General features: G+C 39.9%; 1 protein-coding gene across 3 annotated transcripts in view; it reads left to right on the top strand.

Moving 5' to 3' along the window:
- The window catches only part of LOC137286101 (cubilin-like), a 199,100-nt gene that overhangs the window by 118,489 nt on the left and 65,933 nt on the right, over window positions 1–14,678 (top strand). For all 3 annotated transcript variants that reach the window (XM_067817775.1, XM_067817773.1, XM_067817784.1), the window contains 6 exons: window positions 2,178–2,320; window positions 3,831–3,986; window positions 7,576–7,666; window positions 8,037–8,170; window positions 13,637–13,789; window positions 14,170–14,251. In XM_067817775.1, the coding sequence (XP_067673876.1) occupies window positions 2,178–2,320; window positions 3,831–3,986; window positions 7,576–7,666; window positions 8,037–8,170; window positions 13,637–13,789; window positions 14,170–14,251 (759 nt within the window). The remainder of the gene's footprint in view (window positions 1–2,177; window positions 2,321–3,830; window positions 3,987–7,575; window positions 7,667–8,036; window positions 8,171–13,636; window positions 13,790–14,169; window positions 14,252–14,678) is intronic.

Below are 14,678 nucleotides of genomic sequence, written 5' to 3'. Positions count from 1 at the left end.
GACGGCACTTCTATATGGTAATAAAACTGGGTATTTCATCTCCCCTAGAACATCTGCTCTGCTAACTCGACCACTGACTCTGAGTAGTCCATTGTCTAAGAAGAGGTCGAGTCTATACACTGAGCTACTCTTGAGTACTCGGCCTCGTTTGCTACTCCAATCCATTTCCTTGTCGAAATGCTGCAACTGAATGAACTTGAGAATAACATTCTCTGCTCTATCTAGTTCCTGTACTGTGAAAGGTTGATTGAATCTTCTACAAGAAGACCTGTTACCTTGCTGTCTTCGACTTTGAAGAATGTCAAATAATTTGTGATATATCACTACTGATGCAACACTACACTCAGCCAAGTATCTGGATAAAGAATCCCGAGAAGCCATATTACATTCAGCACATAATAGTCAACAATGTTCCAAGTTTGCTTTCAGTTTTCAGTTTAAACACACGCAACTATGTAGTATTGAGAGCCTCCAGTAGTCTTCATATGTATGAAGATTTTTTCTGAAGTTATGTTGTGGCAAGAAACACTCTCACCAAAGTTTATTTCCATTTATCGCCGTTGTTGCATAAGTTCAACCGTTGTAAAACTACAAAAGAGAAACGAAATACCTTCTGAGTAAACAATATAACTGAACCTGATAAAGTGTACAAATATTCAAAATCCCTAATTTCAAAATAAGCAATTACGTCTAATATGTTTTCTGGTATCTCATTTGGACATTGAAACAAGATAAATTGAAGAAGTTACTGACATCTGTGTTCTGCAATGACTCTGCCATGCCATGTGTGTTTCGCTCACAATAGGGAGGCCTTCTGAAAGTGTTTTAGAACCCCCATTCCCTATACTACTGAGGCCTTCTGACTGCCTGAGCCCATGTGCTTCTGATATGTGATCAGATTGCCAGGGTATAAATTGTTATAAATTTGAAAAAGTTTAGTCAGCAGCCTGGATTCGAACCTACAACCTGCGTGTTTCCAAATGGTTAATGTAATAATTCAGTGAACAATCCTTTACACCACAGGCAGTTGCACAGATGTGTTGACAATTTTAAATATTAAAATAAACCTTTACTTCTTTACTTAAAATCAAGTAGAGAGACTAAGTTCAGTGTACTGCATGTACACTGGTAATCTGATTCTACCATGATAGAAATGTTGGTTGCTGGTAATCAGATCCTCATGCCACTGGGATGTTGATTGCTGGTAATCAGATCCTCATGCCACTGGGATGTTGGTTGCTCATGCTTCAACACAAGATGAAGTGCATATCGTATTGTTTGTACAAGATCAGTTCCAGGTTGTTACAGACCAAGAAAACACATGGGATGTGTTCAAGTTATTTGACAGTGTTGACAATCAGGACCTTTTCTTAGAACTTTTCAGGAGATCTAGGATTACTAATCTGCAGACATCCAGCATGTTACACATAGGCTTATCCTTATCTCCATCATTGTGGGTTAGGGGATTGTGGGATTGTGTCACATGTCCCCCACACAGTTCCAAGTTGCAGACAGTAACAGATCATACTCCAGTTCCAGGAATGTCACCTACAGGAAGACTGTAGATCCTCAAAACAATGACTGTCATTTGACTGTGAACTTCCTCCCCTTGTTGTACTGATTCATGACTCAACTTGAAGCAAAAGAATTAGAACCTTCGAACATAACTGGACCATTTTGGACCAGGTTCATTAATATGCTGTTCAGGTTATTCTCCCTCCACCAAGATGGTTCTACAGCCTAATGAAGATTACTTGGATCTGGGGCCTATCGGAAACCAGGGCAAACCAGTGATCCTGTCTCATAGTTCTGTCATTTGTCCTTTGATGTATTTCAGGGTGAAATTACCCACAGCCTGTTAGTTTGCACTGAGTGTCACAAGGGGTTTTGTGTATATAGTTGTTCCACTTGACAGTCAAAAGAACAACACAATGGGCACTATGTGAGATCACATATCATAAACATACTGCTTATATTTAACATTATTAATATTTTATAACTGTCAACATGAAATATGTATAACTGTCAATCAAATGCAACAAAATGTGATATTAGTAATACAAATGTGTTGATTTATTGAAACAAAAACATGCAGTGTTTTGATGCTTTGATGTTTTGTCAGTTCCAGTTACTGAGCTTGTTCTGTTTCGTCTGTCCAATGTGTTGTGATGTTCCAGGGCCTCAGAGTGTATCTGGCATGTCAAGATGAAGAACAGCAGTATGAAGATGCTTGATGTGGGAGTTAAGTACCCTGGAGTCACTTCCTTCAACCCGTCTGTCGTTTGCCCCGACAATACCACCTACCTACAGGTGTACACAGGTATGGGTTATATCCCTGCCCTGACAATGCCACCTTCTTATGGGTCTACACAGGTAAGAGTTATATCCCTGCCCCGATAATGCCACCTACATACGGGTCTACTCAGGTAAGGGTTATATCCCTGCCCCGACAATGCCACCTACATACGGGTCTACACAGGTAAGGGTTATAGCCCTGCCATGACAATGCCACCTACATACAGGTGTACACAGGTAAGGGTTATATCCCTGCCCTGACAGTACCACCTACATACAGGTGTACACAGGTAGAGGTTATCTCTCTACCTCAACACTGCTACCTAGATGCAGGTGTACAGAGGTAAGGGTTATCTCTCTGCCCCCGAAATACCACTTACATACAGGTGTACACTGGTACTGGTTACATCCCTGCCCTGACACTGCCACCTACATTCAAATGTACATTGGTAGAGGTTATCTCCTTGCTGTGACACTGCCCCTCTATATACAGGTGTACACAGATAGAGGTTATCTCCCTACCTCAACACTGCCCCTCCATATACAGGTGTACACAGGTAGAGGTTTTTTCTTTGCCCTGAGATTGCCACCTACATACAGGTGTACATAAGTAGAGATTATCTCCCAACCTCACCACTGCCCCTCCATATACAGGTGTACACAGGTAGAAGTTATCTCTTTGCCCTGAGATTGCCACCTACATACAGGTGTACATAAGTAGAGATTATCTCCCAACCTCAACACTGCCACCCACATATGGGTGAACATAGGTAAGGGTTATGTCCCAACTTTGATACAGCCTCCTAAATACAGGTGTTCAGAGGCTTAGAGAATAACCAACCATTCCTCAATTCTCAATATCCTATGTGTCAATTTTAGGTGTCAAAAACATGTGAAAAGTAAGTTCATTGCACAGAAAGTGCATATGCCATGCACAATATGTGATGCCAAATCTACCGCAAAGTATATTGCTACTTCTTTACTAATTTTGTAACTTCTCACAAAAACATTTATGTTAGACAGTTACTTTTTTCCAATAATATATCTTACTCTACCCAGTCTATCAACACTGCATATCTTACTTTACCCAGTCTATCAACACTGCATATGTTACTCTACCCTGTCTATCAACACTGTGTATGTTACTCTACCCAGTCTATCAACACTGCATATGTTACTCTACCCAGTCTATCAACACTGCATATGTTACTCTACCCTGTCTATCAACACTGCATATGTTAATCTACTCTGTCTATCAACACTGCATATGTTACTCTACCCAGTCTATCAACACTGCATATGTTACTCTACCCTGTCTATCAACACTGCATATGTTACTCTACCCAGTCTATCAACACTGCATATGTTACTCTACCCTGTCTATCAACACTGCATGTGTTATTCTACCCAGTCTATCAACACTGCATATGTTACTCTACCCAGTCTATCAACACTGTGTATGTTACTCTACCCTGGGTATCAGCTCTGAGTATGTTTCTCTACCCTGTGTATCAGCTCTGAGTGTGTTCTTGCAGCATCAGCAGAGTTGTCACAGTACCAGGTTCCTAAGTTGTGCCCCCTGTTGAACAGCCAAGAGTACCGCATCTATGGAACAGCACTATATCTACCGACACATCCGGAAGTTAACATGCCACGCAGTGTTGTACCACTGTATTACTACTCCTCACAAGGTATATAACCTTCTTACAGGACTGTTGTGTTCCTGTGTGTTAATATTACAGGTCTGATTGTATTCCTATGTGATAATGTTACTTGACTGATTATATTCCTTTGTGATATTGTCCTTTGTCTGATTGTATTCCTCTCTGATGATGTTACAGGTCTGATTGTATTGCAGTATGATGATGTGACAGGTCTGATTGTATTACAGTATGATAATTTAACAAGTCTGATTGTATTGCAGTATGATGATGTGACAGGTCTGTTACAATTGTATTGCAGTATGATAATTTAACAAGTCTGATTGTATTGCAGTATGATGATGTGACAGGTCTGATTGTATTGCAGTATGATAATGTTACAGGTCTGTATTGTATTGCAGTATGATAATGTAACAGGTCTGATTGTATTGCAGTATGATAATGTTACAGGTCTGTATTGTATTGCAGTATAATAATTTAAGAAGTCTGATTGTATTGCAGTATGATGATGTGACAGGTCTGTATTGTATTACAGTGTGATAATGTTACAGGTCTGATTGTATTGCAGTAAGATGGTGTGACAGGTCTGGTTGTATTGCAGAATGATACTGAAAAGGTCTGATTGTGTTACAGTATGATGATGTGACAGGTCTGTATTGTATTACAATATGGTAATGTGACAGGTCTGATTGTATTGCAGAATGATGATGTGACAGGTCTGATTGTATTGCAGTATGTTGGTGTAACAGATCTGATTGTATTGCAATATGATGATGTTACAGGTCTGATTGTATTGCAATATGATGGTGTACAGGTCTGTATTGTATTGCAGTGTGATAATGTTACAGGTCTGATTGCATTGCAGTATGATGATGTGACAGGTCTGTATTGTATTACAGTGTGATAATGTTACAGGTCTGATTGTATTGCAGTAAGATGGTGTGACAGGTCTGGTTGTATTGCAGAATGATACTGAAAAGGTCTGATTGTGTTACAGTATGATGATGTGACAGGTCTGTATTGTATTACAATATGGTAATGTGACAGGTCTGATTGTATTGCAGTATGATGATGTGACAGGTCTGATTGTATTGCAGTATGATGATGTGACAGGTTTGATTGTATTGCAATATCATGATGTGACAGGTCTGATTGTATTGCAATATGATGATGTTACAGGTTTGATTGTATTGCAATATGATGGTGTAACAGGTCTGTATTGTATTGCAGTATGATGGTGTAACAGATCTGATTGTATTGCAATATGATGATGTGACAGGTCTGATTGTATTGCAATATGATGATGTTGCAGGTCAGATTGTATTCCAGTATGATGGTGTACAGGTCTGTATTGTATTACAGTGTGATAATGTTACAGGTCTGATTGTATTGCAGTAAGAAGGTGTGACAGGTCTGGTTGTATTGCAGAATGATACTGAAAAGGTCTGATTGTGTTACAGTGTGATGATGTGACAGGTTTGTATTGTATTGCAGTATGATGATGTGACAGGTCTGATTGTATTGCAATATGACGATGTGACAGGTCTGATTGTATTGCAGAATGATGATGTTACAGGTTTGATTGTATTGCAATATGATGGTGTAACAGGTCTGTATTGTATTGCAGTATGATGGTGTAACAGGTCTGATTGTATTGCAGTATGATGGTGTAACAGGTCTGATTGTATTGCAATATGATGATATGGCAGGTCTGATTGTACTGCAGTATGATGGTGTAACAGGTCTGATTGTATTGCAGTATGATGGTGTAACAGGTCTGATTGTATTGCAATATGATGATATGACAGGTCTGATTGTACTGCAGTATGATGGTGTAACAGGTCTGATTGTATTACAGTATGATGATGTGAGAGGTCTGATTGTATTGCAGTATGATGATGTGACAGGTGTTATTGTATTGCAGTATGATGGTGTAACAGGTCTGTATTGTATTACAGTATGATGATGTGACAGGTCTGATTGTATTGCAGTATGATGATGTGACAGGTCTGATTATATTGCAGTATGATGGTGTAACAGGTCTGATTGTATTGCAATATGATGGTGTAACAGGTCTGATTGTATTGCAATATGATGATGTAACAGGTCTGATTGTATTGCAATATGATGATATGACAGGTTTGATTGTACTGCAGTATGATGGTGTAACAGGTCTGATTGTATTACAGTATGATGATGTGACAAGTCTGATTGTATTACAGTATGATGATGTGACAGGTCTGATTGTATTGCAATATGATGGTGTAACAGGTCTGATTGTATTGCAATATGATGATATGACAGGTCTGATTGTACTGCAGTATGATAGTGTAACAGGTCTGATTGTATTACAGTATGATGATGTGACAAGTCTGATTGTATTGCAGTATGATGGTGCAACAGGTCTGATTGTATTGCAATATGATGGTGTAACAGGTCTGATTGTATTGCAATATGATGGTGTAACAGGTCTGATTGTATTGCAGTATGATGATGTGACATGTCTGATTGTATTGCAGTATGATGGTGTAACAGGTCAGATTGTATTGCAATATGATGGTGTAACAGGTCTGATTGTATTGCAATATGATGGTGTAACAGGTCTGATTGTATTGCAATATGATGATGTGACAGGTGTTATTGTATTGCAGTATGATGGTGTAACAGGTCTGTATTGTATTACAGTATGATGATGTGACAGGTCTGATTGTATTGCAGTATGATGATGTGACAGGTCTGATTATATTGCAGTATGATGGTGTAACAGGTCTGATTGTATTGCAATATGATGGTGTAACAGGTCTGATTGTATTGCAATATGATGATGTAACAGGTCTGATTGTATTGCAATATGATGATATGACAGGTTTGATTGTACTGCAGTATGATGGTGTAACAGGTCTGATTGTATTACAGTATGATGATGTGACAAGTCTGATTGTATTACAGTATGATGATGTGACAGGTCTGATTGTATTGCAATATGATGGTGTAACAGGTCTGATTGTATTGCAATATGATGGTGTAACAGGTCTGATTGTATTGCAGTATGATGATGTGACATGTCTGATTGTATTGCAGTATGATGGTGTAACAGGTCAGATTGTATTGCAATATGATGGTGTAACAGGTCTGATTGTATTGCAATATGATGGTGTAACAGGTCTGATTGTATTGCAATATGATGGTGTAACAGGTCTGATTGTATTGCAATATGATGGTGTAACAGGTCTGATTGTATTGCAGTATGATGATGTGACATGTCTGATTGTATTGCAGTATGATGGTGTAACATTTCTGATTGTATTGCAGTAAGATGATGTGACAGGTCTGATTGTATTGGACGAAGATGATATGACAGGTCTGATTGTATTGGAGGAAGATGATATGACAGGTCTGATTGTATTGGAGGAAGATGATATGACAGGTCTGATTGTATTGCAGTATGGTGGTGTTATAAGTCTGATTGTATTAGTGTTTGGTGATGTTATAAGTCTGATTGTATTGCAATATGATGATGCGACAGGTCTGGTTTTATTAGTGTTTGGTGATGTTATAGGTCTGTTTGTATTAATGTGATGTTTTTACAGGTCTGTATTAATGTGTGATGTTGTTACAGGTATCTGTGATCAAAATAAACCAGTTGACCTTCAGGTAACCCTGGAAGAACAATCGTTGTATTCTCCGAACTATCCAAACACCTACTGGCCGTGAGTACTAGAACAGCTGCTGTGTGGCATTTTGCATGTAACAGATAATACTGGTCACAGATATTGATCACACGTATTGGTCACAGATACTGAACACACATACTGAGTGGCCTGATCGTAGTTTGTGTATCACAAAAACGTTTGCTTCTGAGTACACATTGGTTATTAGATGTAGCGTGAACTCTGATGTACTATTAGAAGACAGTTGTCGTATCACAATGTGACAATATTCAGGTTAGATAGATGTAGTGTGAACTCTCATTATATACAATGAGCTACACATGCATGATGTGGGCATACACTGTTAGAAGACAGATGTTGTATTAAGAAGTTGTGACAATATTCAAGTTTTATGTGCTCCCACCTGCAGACATGAGCTGTGCCGGTGGAGACTCAAGTCTTTCAGCCCATATTACTTCGTGACCTTCATGGTGTCCCAGTTCACATCCCAGTCGCCTGTCAGTTTCTGCACGGCCTCCCAGGATCACATAGCTTTCTTTGATGGTGAGTTGCCTTATAAATAGCTTTCTTTGATGGTGAGTTGCCTTATAAATAGCTCTCTTTGATGGTGAGTTGCCTTATAAATAGCTTTCTTTCATGGTGAGTTACCTTACAAATAGCTTTCTTTGATGGTGAGTTGCCTTATAAATAGCTTTCTTTCATGGTGAGTTACCTTACAAATAGCTTTCTTTGATGGTGAGTTGCCTTATAAATAGCTTTCTTTCATGGTGAGTTACCTTATAAATAGCTTTCTTTCATGGTGAGTTACCTTATAAATAGCTTTCTTTGATGATGAGTTGCCTTATAAATAGCTTTCTTTCATGGTGAGTTACCTTATAAACAGCTTTCTTTGATGGTGAGTTACCTTATAAATAGCTTTCTTTCATGGTGAGTTACCTTATAAATAGCTTTCTTTCATGGTGAGTTACCTTATAAATGGCTTTCTTTGATGCCTTTAATTAGTGGTGAGTTCAATCATGGCTTTACACAGTTGTAAGTTGCCAGCCCTTTAAAGGTCGCATGCAACCAAAAAATCAGACATAATTAAAACACAATTATCACTTATTCATGACATCTTATATACATTGCTGCTTGTTGAAAAACAAATAAACAAAATTATAAGCGTACAATCTCGATTCAAAAGTGCAATATTTTGTACTTGGGCTTACTTCCCTCAAAAAGAAGCCCTCGGGAGACCGAACCCAGTCATAGCGGGTGGCTGTGCACTCAAGGGTAATGACGGCTTCTGATTGGCAGAGATGTTGGGTTTTGTAAATACACGTTCTCTGAATTTGAGTTTGATCAAATCAAAAATCATCTCAGCAGAGATGGTGAACTACTGCGTGACTGGAAAGTGTCATTCATCCAAGTCCAAAGCAGGACTTGAAAGAGTTTGCACCAGTTTCCGTCAAATCCAGTCATCCCCAAAAATGGCTGTAGTTTGTTTGCAACCCACAGCCATAAAAACTTGTCATGTGTACAGGTATCACACATGCCTAATTACATAATGTGGCAGAGACTGGACTCGGGTGCACGAGTCATAAATCAATTTGTTTTGTTTATGGCGCATAGCCTGATAGGTGTTAAGTTCAAATTGCATGTGGTCAATGATTGAAGCTGTCTATTGTATATTGTCTTTAGCAGACAGGCAGGCAGACATAAAGGTGTCAATAAACCAGACATTGAGCTTTCTCTGTGACAGAGACTGCTTACTACAATCAACAAGTTTTTCTTGTAACAAGTAGATTATTTACTTCTTTGTGTACACAACCAAGATTAGACTACTGCTCACGACCTCATACTCCGAGCATGCATACTGTTTCAAGCTCTGCGAACCTATTCTGCGTTATGGGCGCAGCGCAGCACAGCACAGCTGTTGAAACCAGTTTTCCCCCCAGCACTGGGGGGAATTTAGTGAATCGTTTGCACTCCGATTTCGCGGGCTTTTTTTTCATGTCATTTTTTTCAACTTTATAGACTGAATTGGCACTTTCATGATTTGTTTCGGTAAGTGCATACCTAAAGGTATCAGAACCTGCAAAGTTGTGTCTTACGTTGCATGTGACCTTAAAACATTGCCCTGCATAGTGGTGAGTTGCCAGCCTTTTAAACATGTCTTTACACAGTGGTGAGTTGCCTGCCCTTTAAATATGGCTGTACACAGTGGTGAGTTGCCTGCCCTTTAAACATGGCTTTACACAGTGATAAGTTGCCAGCCCCTTAAACATGGCTTTACACAGTAGTGAGTTACCAGCCCTTTAACCTTTGCTTTACACAGTGGTGAGTTGCCAGCCCTTTAAACATGGCTGTACACAGTGGTGAGTTGCCTGCCATTTAAACATGGCCTTAGACATTTTTGTGAGTTGCCAGCCCTTTAAACATGGCCTTAGACATTTTGGTGAGTTGCCAACCATTTAAACATGGTTTTCCACAGTGGTGACTTGCCAGTCCTTTAAACATGGCTTTACAAAGTAGTGAGTTGCCTGCCCTTTAAACATGGCTGTACACAGTGGTGAGTTCCCATCCGCTTAACTCATTAAGGCCGAGAGACGTATATGCGGGTCAAATAAATTAGCTTTTCACAGCGGGAGTCGTGTATTGGCTGTTATAAAAAGCACCTCTTATTCAGCAAGAGCCGCGTATTGGGGGTGATAAAAATCACCTCCCATTCAGCGAGAGCCGCATATTGGGGGTTTTAAATTTTAAATTTGGCTTATACAGGCAAATGAACACGTCTGCAAGAAAGGGGATTATGAGATGTTGTTACAGGAGGTAAGTGTTTGTTACTCGTCATTGGGAGTGAATACTAAGATACTCTGTTTGCACATTTATTGAATTAACGGTGACAAGGTTACAAAACCTTCTAAATTAAATCATTCATTCATTCATTTTGTGGAGTCCATTGTCAATCTTCTGAAATTTGTTTGCTTTCAAAACAAATATAAGTGTGCCCATCTTCATAAATATTTGGGGAGATTCAAGTGCAAGTGTATACATCACAATAAATCAGTATCGTGTAACTTATTTTAATTCTATAATACATCTACTTGAATTGTGATATTTATTCGTAACAATGTACAGATTATATTGAAACGTTCAGCAAGCCATTATGTTTGATGTACAAGTAGTGTGCGCAAAATGTATATGCAAATAAATACTCTCTCTACTCAGTGGTTGGATTGGGTTATCCGGGGTAAAAATAATTGGATTGTAGCGATTTGAGCGCTTTAAAGAAAAATAAACTCAAAGTGCTTGTTAGTCCTACATGTACATTTCAGGCATCCTCACGATTATGTACGTTCACGCTACACAAACTTTTTCATGATAGCTAGAGTTGATAAAACCGAAATCCAGCATATCGATTGGTCAACGATCAAACCAATGGTCAATCTGTAACCAAGCTGTCTAGTGACCGAACATGCTCTTCAGAAATTTAGCCCACGCCCAATCACCTGTCATTTCCTCTGTGACAGGTATCTCATGATACGATTGGTCGTAGATAACAAATCAGCCACTATGTTGAACAGTTGAGATACAAAACGTCATATTCGGGAACTTTGATGACACCCATCCCATGACCCTTTGTCTCGTGTATGTGCAAGGACTAGCATTATACATGTATGTTCCTGTGATAACATATATTTTCTGCTTTAAATCTAGATGAACCAAAGAGACAAACTGTGAATCTGTTTCATGTAAGTTACACATAAGCTTATTAGTACTTACCTTAAAATATTCAGTATGTACTAGCAACGTATCAGCGAAAACGCTTCTTTCATAGAGGATCATTAGGCATGAGCGTAAATTCTTCTTTACTGCCATTGACATAGATGTTTTGAACAATTTAACCTCACACAATGACATGAGAGGGACAATTTGTTTAATTATGTCTGACATACAAAGAATACAAACGTGTTAAGAAAATACACATGCACCAAGATTATTAGGCATGAGCGTAAATTCTTCTTTACTGCCATTGACATAGATGTTTTGAACAATTTAACCTCACACAATGACATGAGAGGGACAATTTGTTTAATTATGTCTGACATACAAAGAATACAAACATGTGTTAAGAAAATACACACGCCACCAAAAGTCTACAAGAGAAAATGTAATAAAATTACGTAAAACGTTACATATATGATATGTATTCACTCCTGCTTTCTTTCAACATATACCTTTAAAACATAATTAAACAATTAAACAATCAGGACTTGCTGGTATGACGAGACAGGTTCCTGTAATCTACGAAACCAGCCAGGGATATCAGGTGTGATTAGCCCTGATTAGTCTTGCCACAGCAATCAGCCAGGGATATCAGGTGTGATTAGCCCTGATTAGTCTTGCCAGGCAATCAGCACGGGGTTCCAGGTGTTGAGCAGTGAAGCGGCTCTTGGGCTTAATACACAGTGCTAGTGGTGAGTTGCCAGCCCTATAAAACTTTGCTTTACACAGTGGTGAGTTGCCAGCCCTTTCAACATGGTTTCTATTCAGTGGTGAGTTGCCAGCCCTTTCAACATGGTTTTTACACAGTGGTGAGTTGCCAGCCCTTTAAACATGGTTTTACACAGTGGTGAGTTGCCAGCCCTTTAACATGGTTTTTACACAGTGGTGAGTTGCCAGCCCTTTCAACATGGTTTTTACACAGTGGTGAGTTGCCAGCCCTTTCAACATGGTTTTACACAGTGGTGAGTTGCCAGCCCTTTAACATGGTTTTTACACAGTGGTGAATTGCCAGCCCTTTCAACATGGTTTTTACACAGTGGTAAGTTGCCAGCCCTTTCAACATGGTTTTTATACAGTGGTGAGTTGCCAGCCCTTTAGACATGGTTTTACACAGTGGTGAGTTGCCAGCCCTTGAAACATGGTTTTTACACAGTGGCCAGGCAATCAGCACGGGGTTCCAGGTGTTGAGCAGTGAAGCGGCTCTTGGGCTTAATAAGTTAAACATTGCCTTACACAGTGGTGAGTTGCCAGCCCTTTCAACATGGTTTCTATTCAGTGGTGAGTTGCCAGCCCTTTCAACATGGGTTTCACACAGTGGTGAGTTGCCAGCCCTTTCAACATGGTTTTACACAGTGGTGAGTTGCCAGCCCTTTCAACATGGTTTTACACAGTGGTGAGTTGCCAGCCCTTTCAACATGGTTTTTACACAGTGGTGAGTTGCCAGCCCTTTCAACATGGTTTTACACAGTGGTGAGTTGCCAGCCCTTTCAACATGGTTTTACACAGTGGTGAGTTGCCAGCCCTTGAAACATGGTTTTTACACAGTGGTGAGTTGCCAGCCCTTGAAACATGGTTTTTACACAGTGGTGAGTTGCCAGCCCTTGAAACATGGTTTTTACACAGTGGTGAGTTGCCAGCCCTTGAAACATGGTTTCTACACAGTGGTGAGTTGCCAGCCCTTTCAACATGGTTTTACACAGTGGTGAGTTGCCAGCCCTTTCAACATGGTTTTTACACAGTGGTGAGTTGCCAGCCCTTTCAACATGGTTTTACACAGTGGTGAGTTGCCAGCCCTTTCAACATGGTTTTACACAGTGGTGAGTTGCCAGCCCTTGAAACATGGTTTTTACACAGTGGTGAGTTGCCAGCCCTTGAAACATGGTTTTTACACAGTGGTGAGTTGCCAGCCCTTGAAACATGGTTTTTACACAGTGGTGAGTTGCCTGCCCTTTAACATGGTTTTACACAGTGGTGAGTTGCCAGCCCTTTCAACATGGTTTTACACAGTGGTGAGTTGCCTGCCCTTTAGACATGGGTTTCACACAGTGGTGAGTTGCCTGCCCTTTAGACATGGTTTTACACAGTGGTGAGTTGCCAGCCCTTGAAACATGGTTTTACACAGTGGTGAGTTGCCAGCCCTTTCAACATGGTTTTACACAGTGGTGAGTTGCCAGCCCTTGAAACATGGTTTTACACAGTGGTGAGTTGCCTGCCATGTCACACAACAGCAACTACTTCCAGGTCCATCAATCAGTTCGCCCCGTCTGGCATGGCGCTGTGCAGGCCTCGACACAGGCTGGATCTCGTCATCCACCAGATGGGTATATGCAGAGTTCAAGTCTTACATCGGGAACACAGGAAAGTTTAACATCAAGTACAAGGCTGTCCGCAGAGGTAGGTCATTATTCATTCAGTTTTAGTGGTCCCTCCTAGCACAAACAACATTTATACCATCACAGTACATTACACCAGACAAGATTTGTACTAACACAGTAAATTACACCATACAACATTTGTACCATCACATTATGTCACACTATACAACATTTATACCATCATAGTACATAACACCATACAACGTTTATACCATCACAGTGCATCAAACCATACAACATTTATACCACCTCTGTGCATCACATCATACAACATTTATATCATCACAGTACATCACATCATACAATAATTACATCATCACAGTACATCACACCATACAACCGTCACACATGAGGACATTATCATATTGTCACAAGTGTAAAATGTTTGTTTTCTTCCAGATTCCTCATGTGACAAGGCACTGCAAGCATTATCGGTTCCCCAGAACCTGTCATCATCTGGCTTCCCCACAGGCCCTGTCTGGTAGGTCAAACCGTACTGAAATGCATCACACCATCATCACACTGTTTCACATCACATCATCAACCAGCACAACATATAGATACACCATCATCACACTGTTTCACATCACATCATCAACCAGCACAGCATATAGATACACCATCATCACACTGTTTCACATCACATCATCAACCAGCACAGCATATAGATACACCATCATCACACTGTTTCACATCACATCATCAACCAGCACAACACATAGATACACCATCATCACACTGTTTCACATCACATCATCAAGCAGCACAGCATATAGATACACCATCATCACACTGTTTCACATCACATCATCAACCAGCACAACATATAGATACACCATCATCACACTGTTTCACATCACATCATCAAGCAGCACAACATATAGATACACCATCATCACACTGTTTCA

The sequence above is a fragment of the Haliotis asinina genome, chromosome 1 (assembly GCF_037392515.1).
Source record: "Haliotis asinina isolate JCU_RB_2024 chromosome 1, JCU_Hal_asi_v2, whole genome shotgun sequence".
Lineage (NCBI taxonomy): Eukaryota > Metazoa > Mollusca > Gastropoda > Lepetellida > Haliotidae > Haliotis > Haliotis asinina.
Note: the sequence above shows the minus strand (reverse complement) of the source record. Positions and strands in the feature narration are given on the sequence as shown.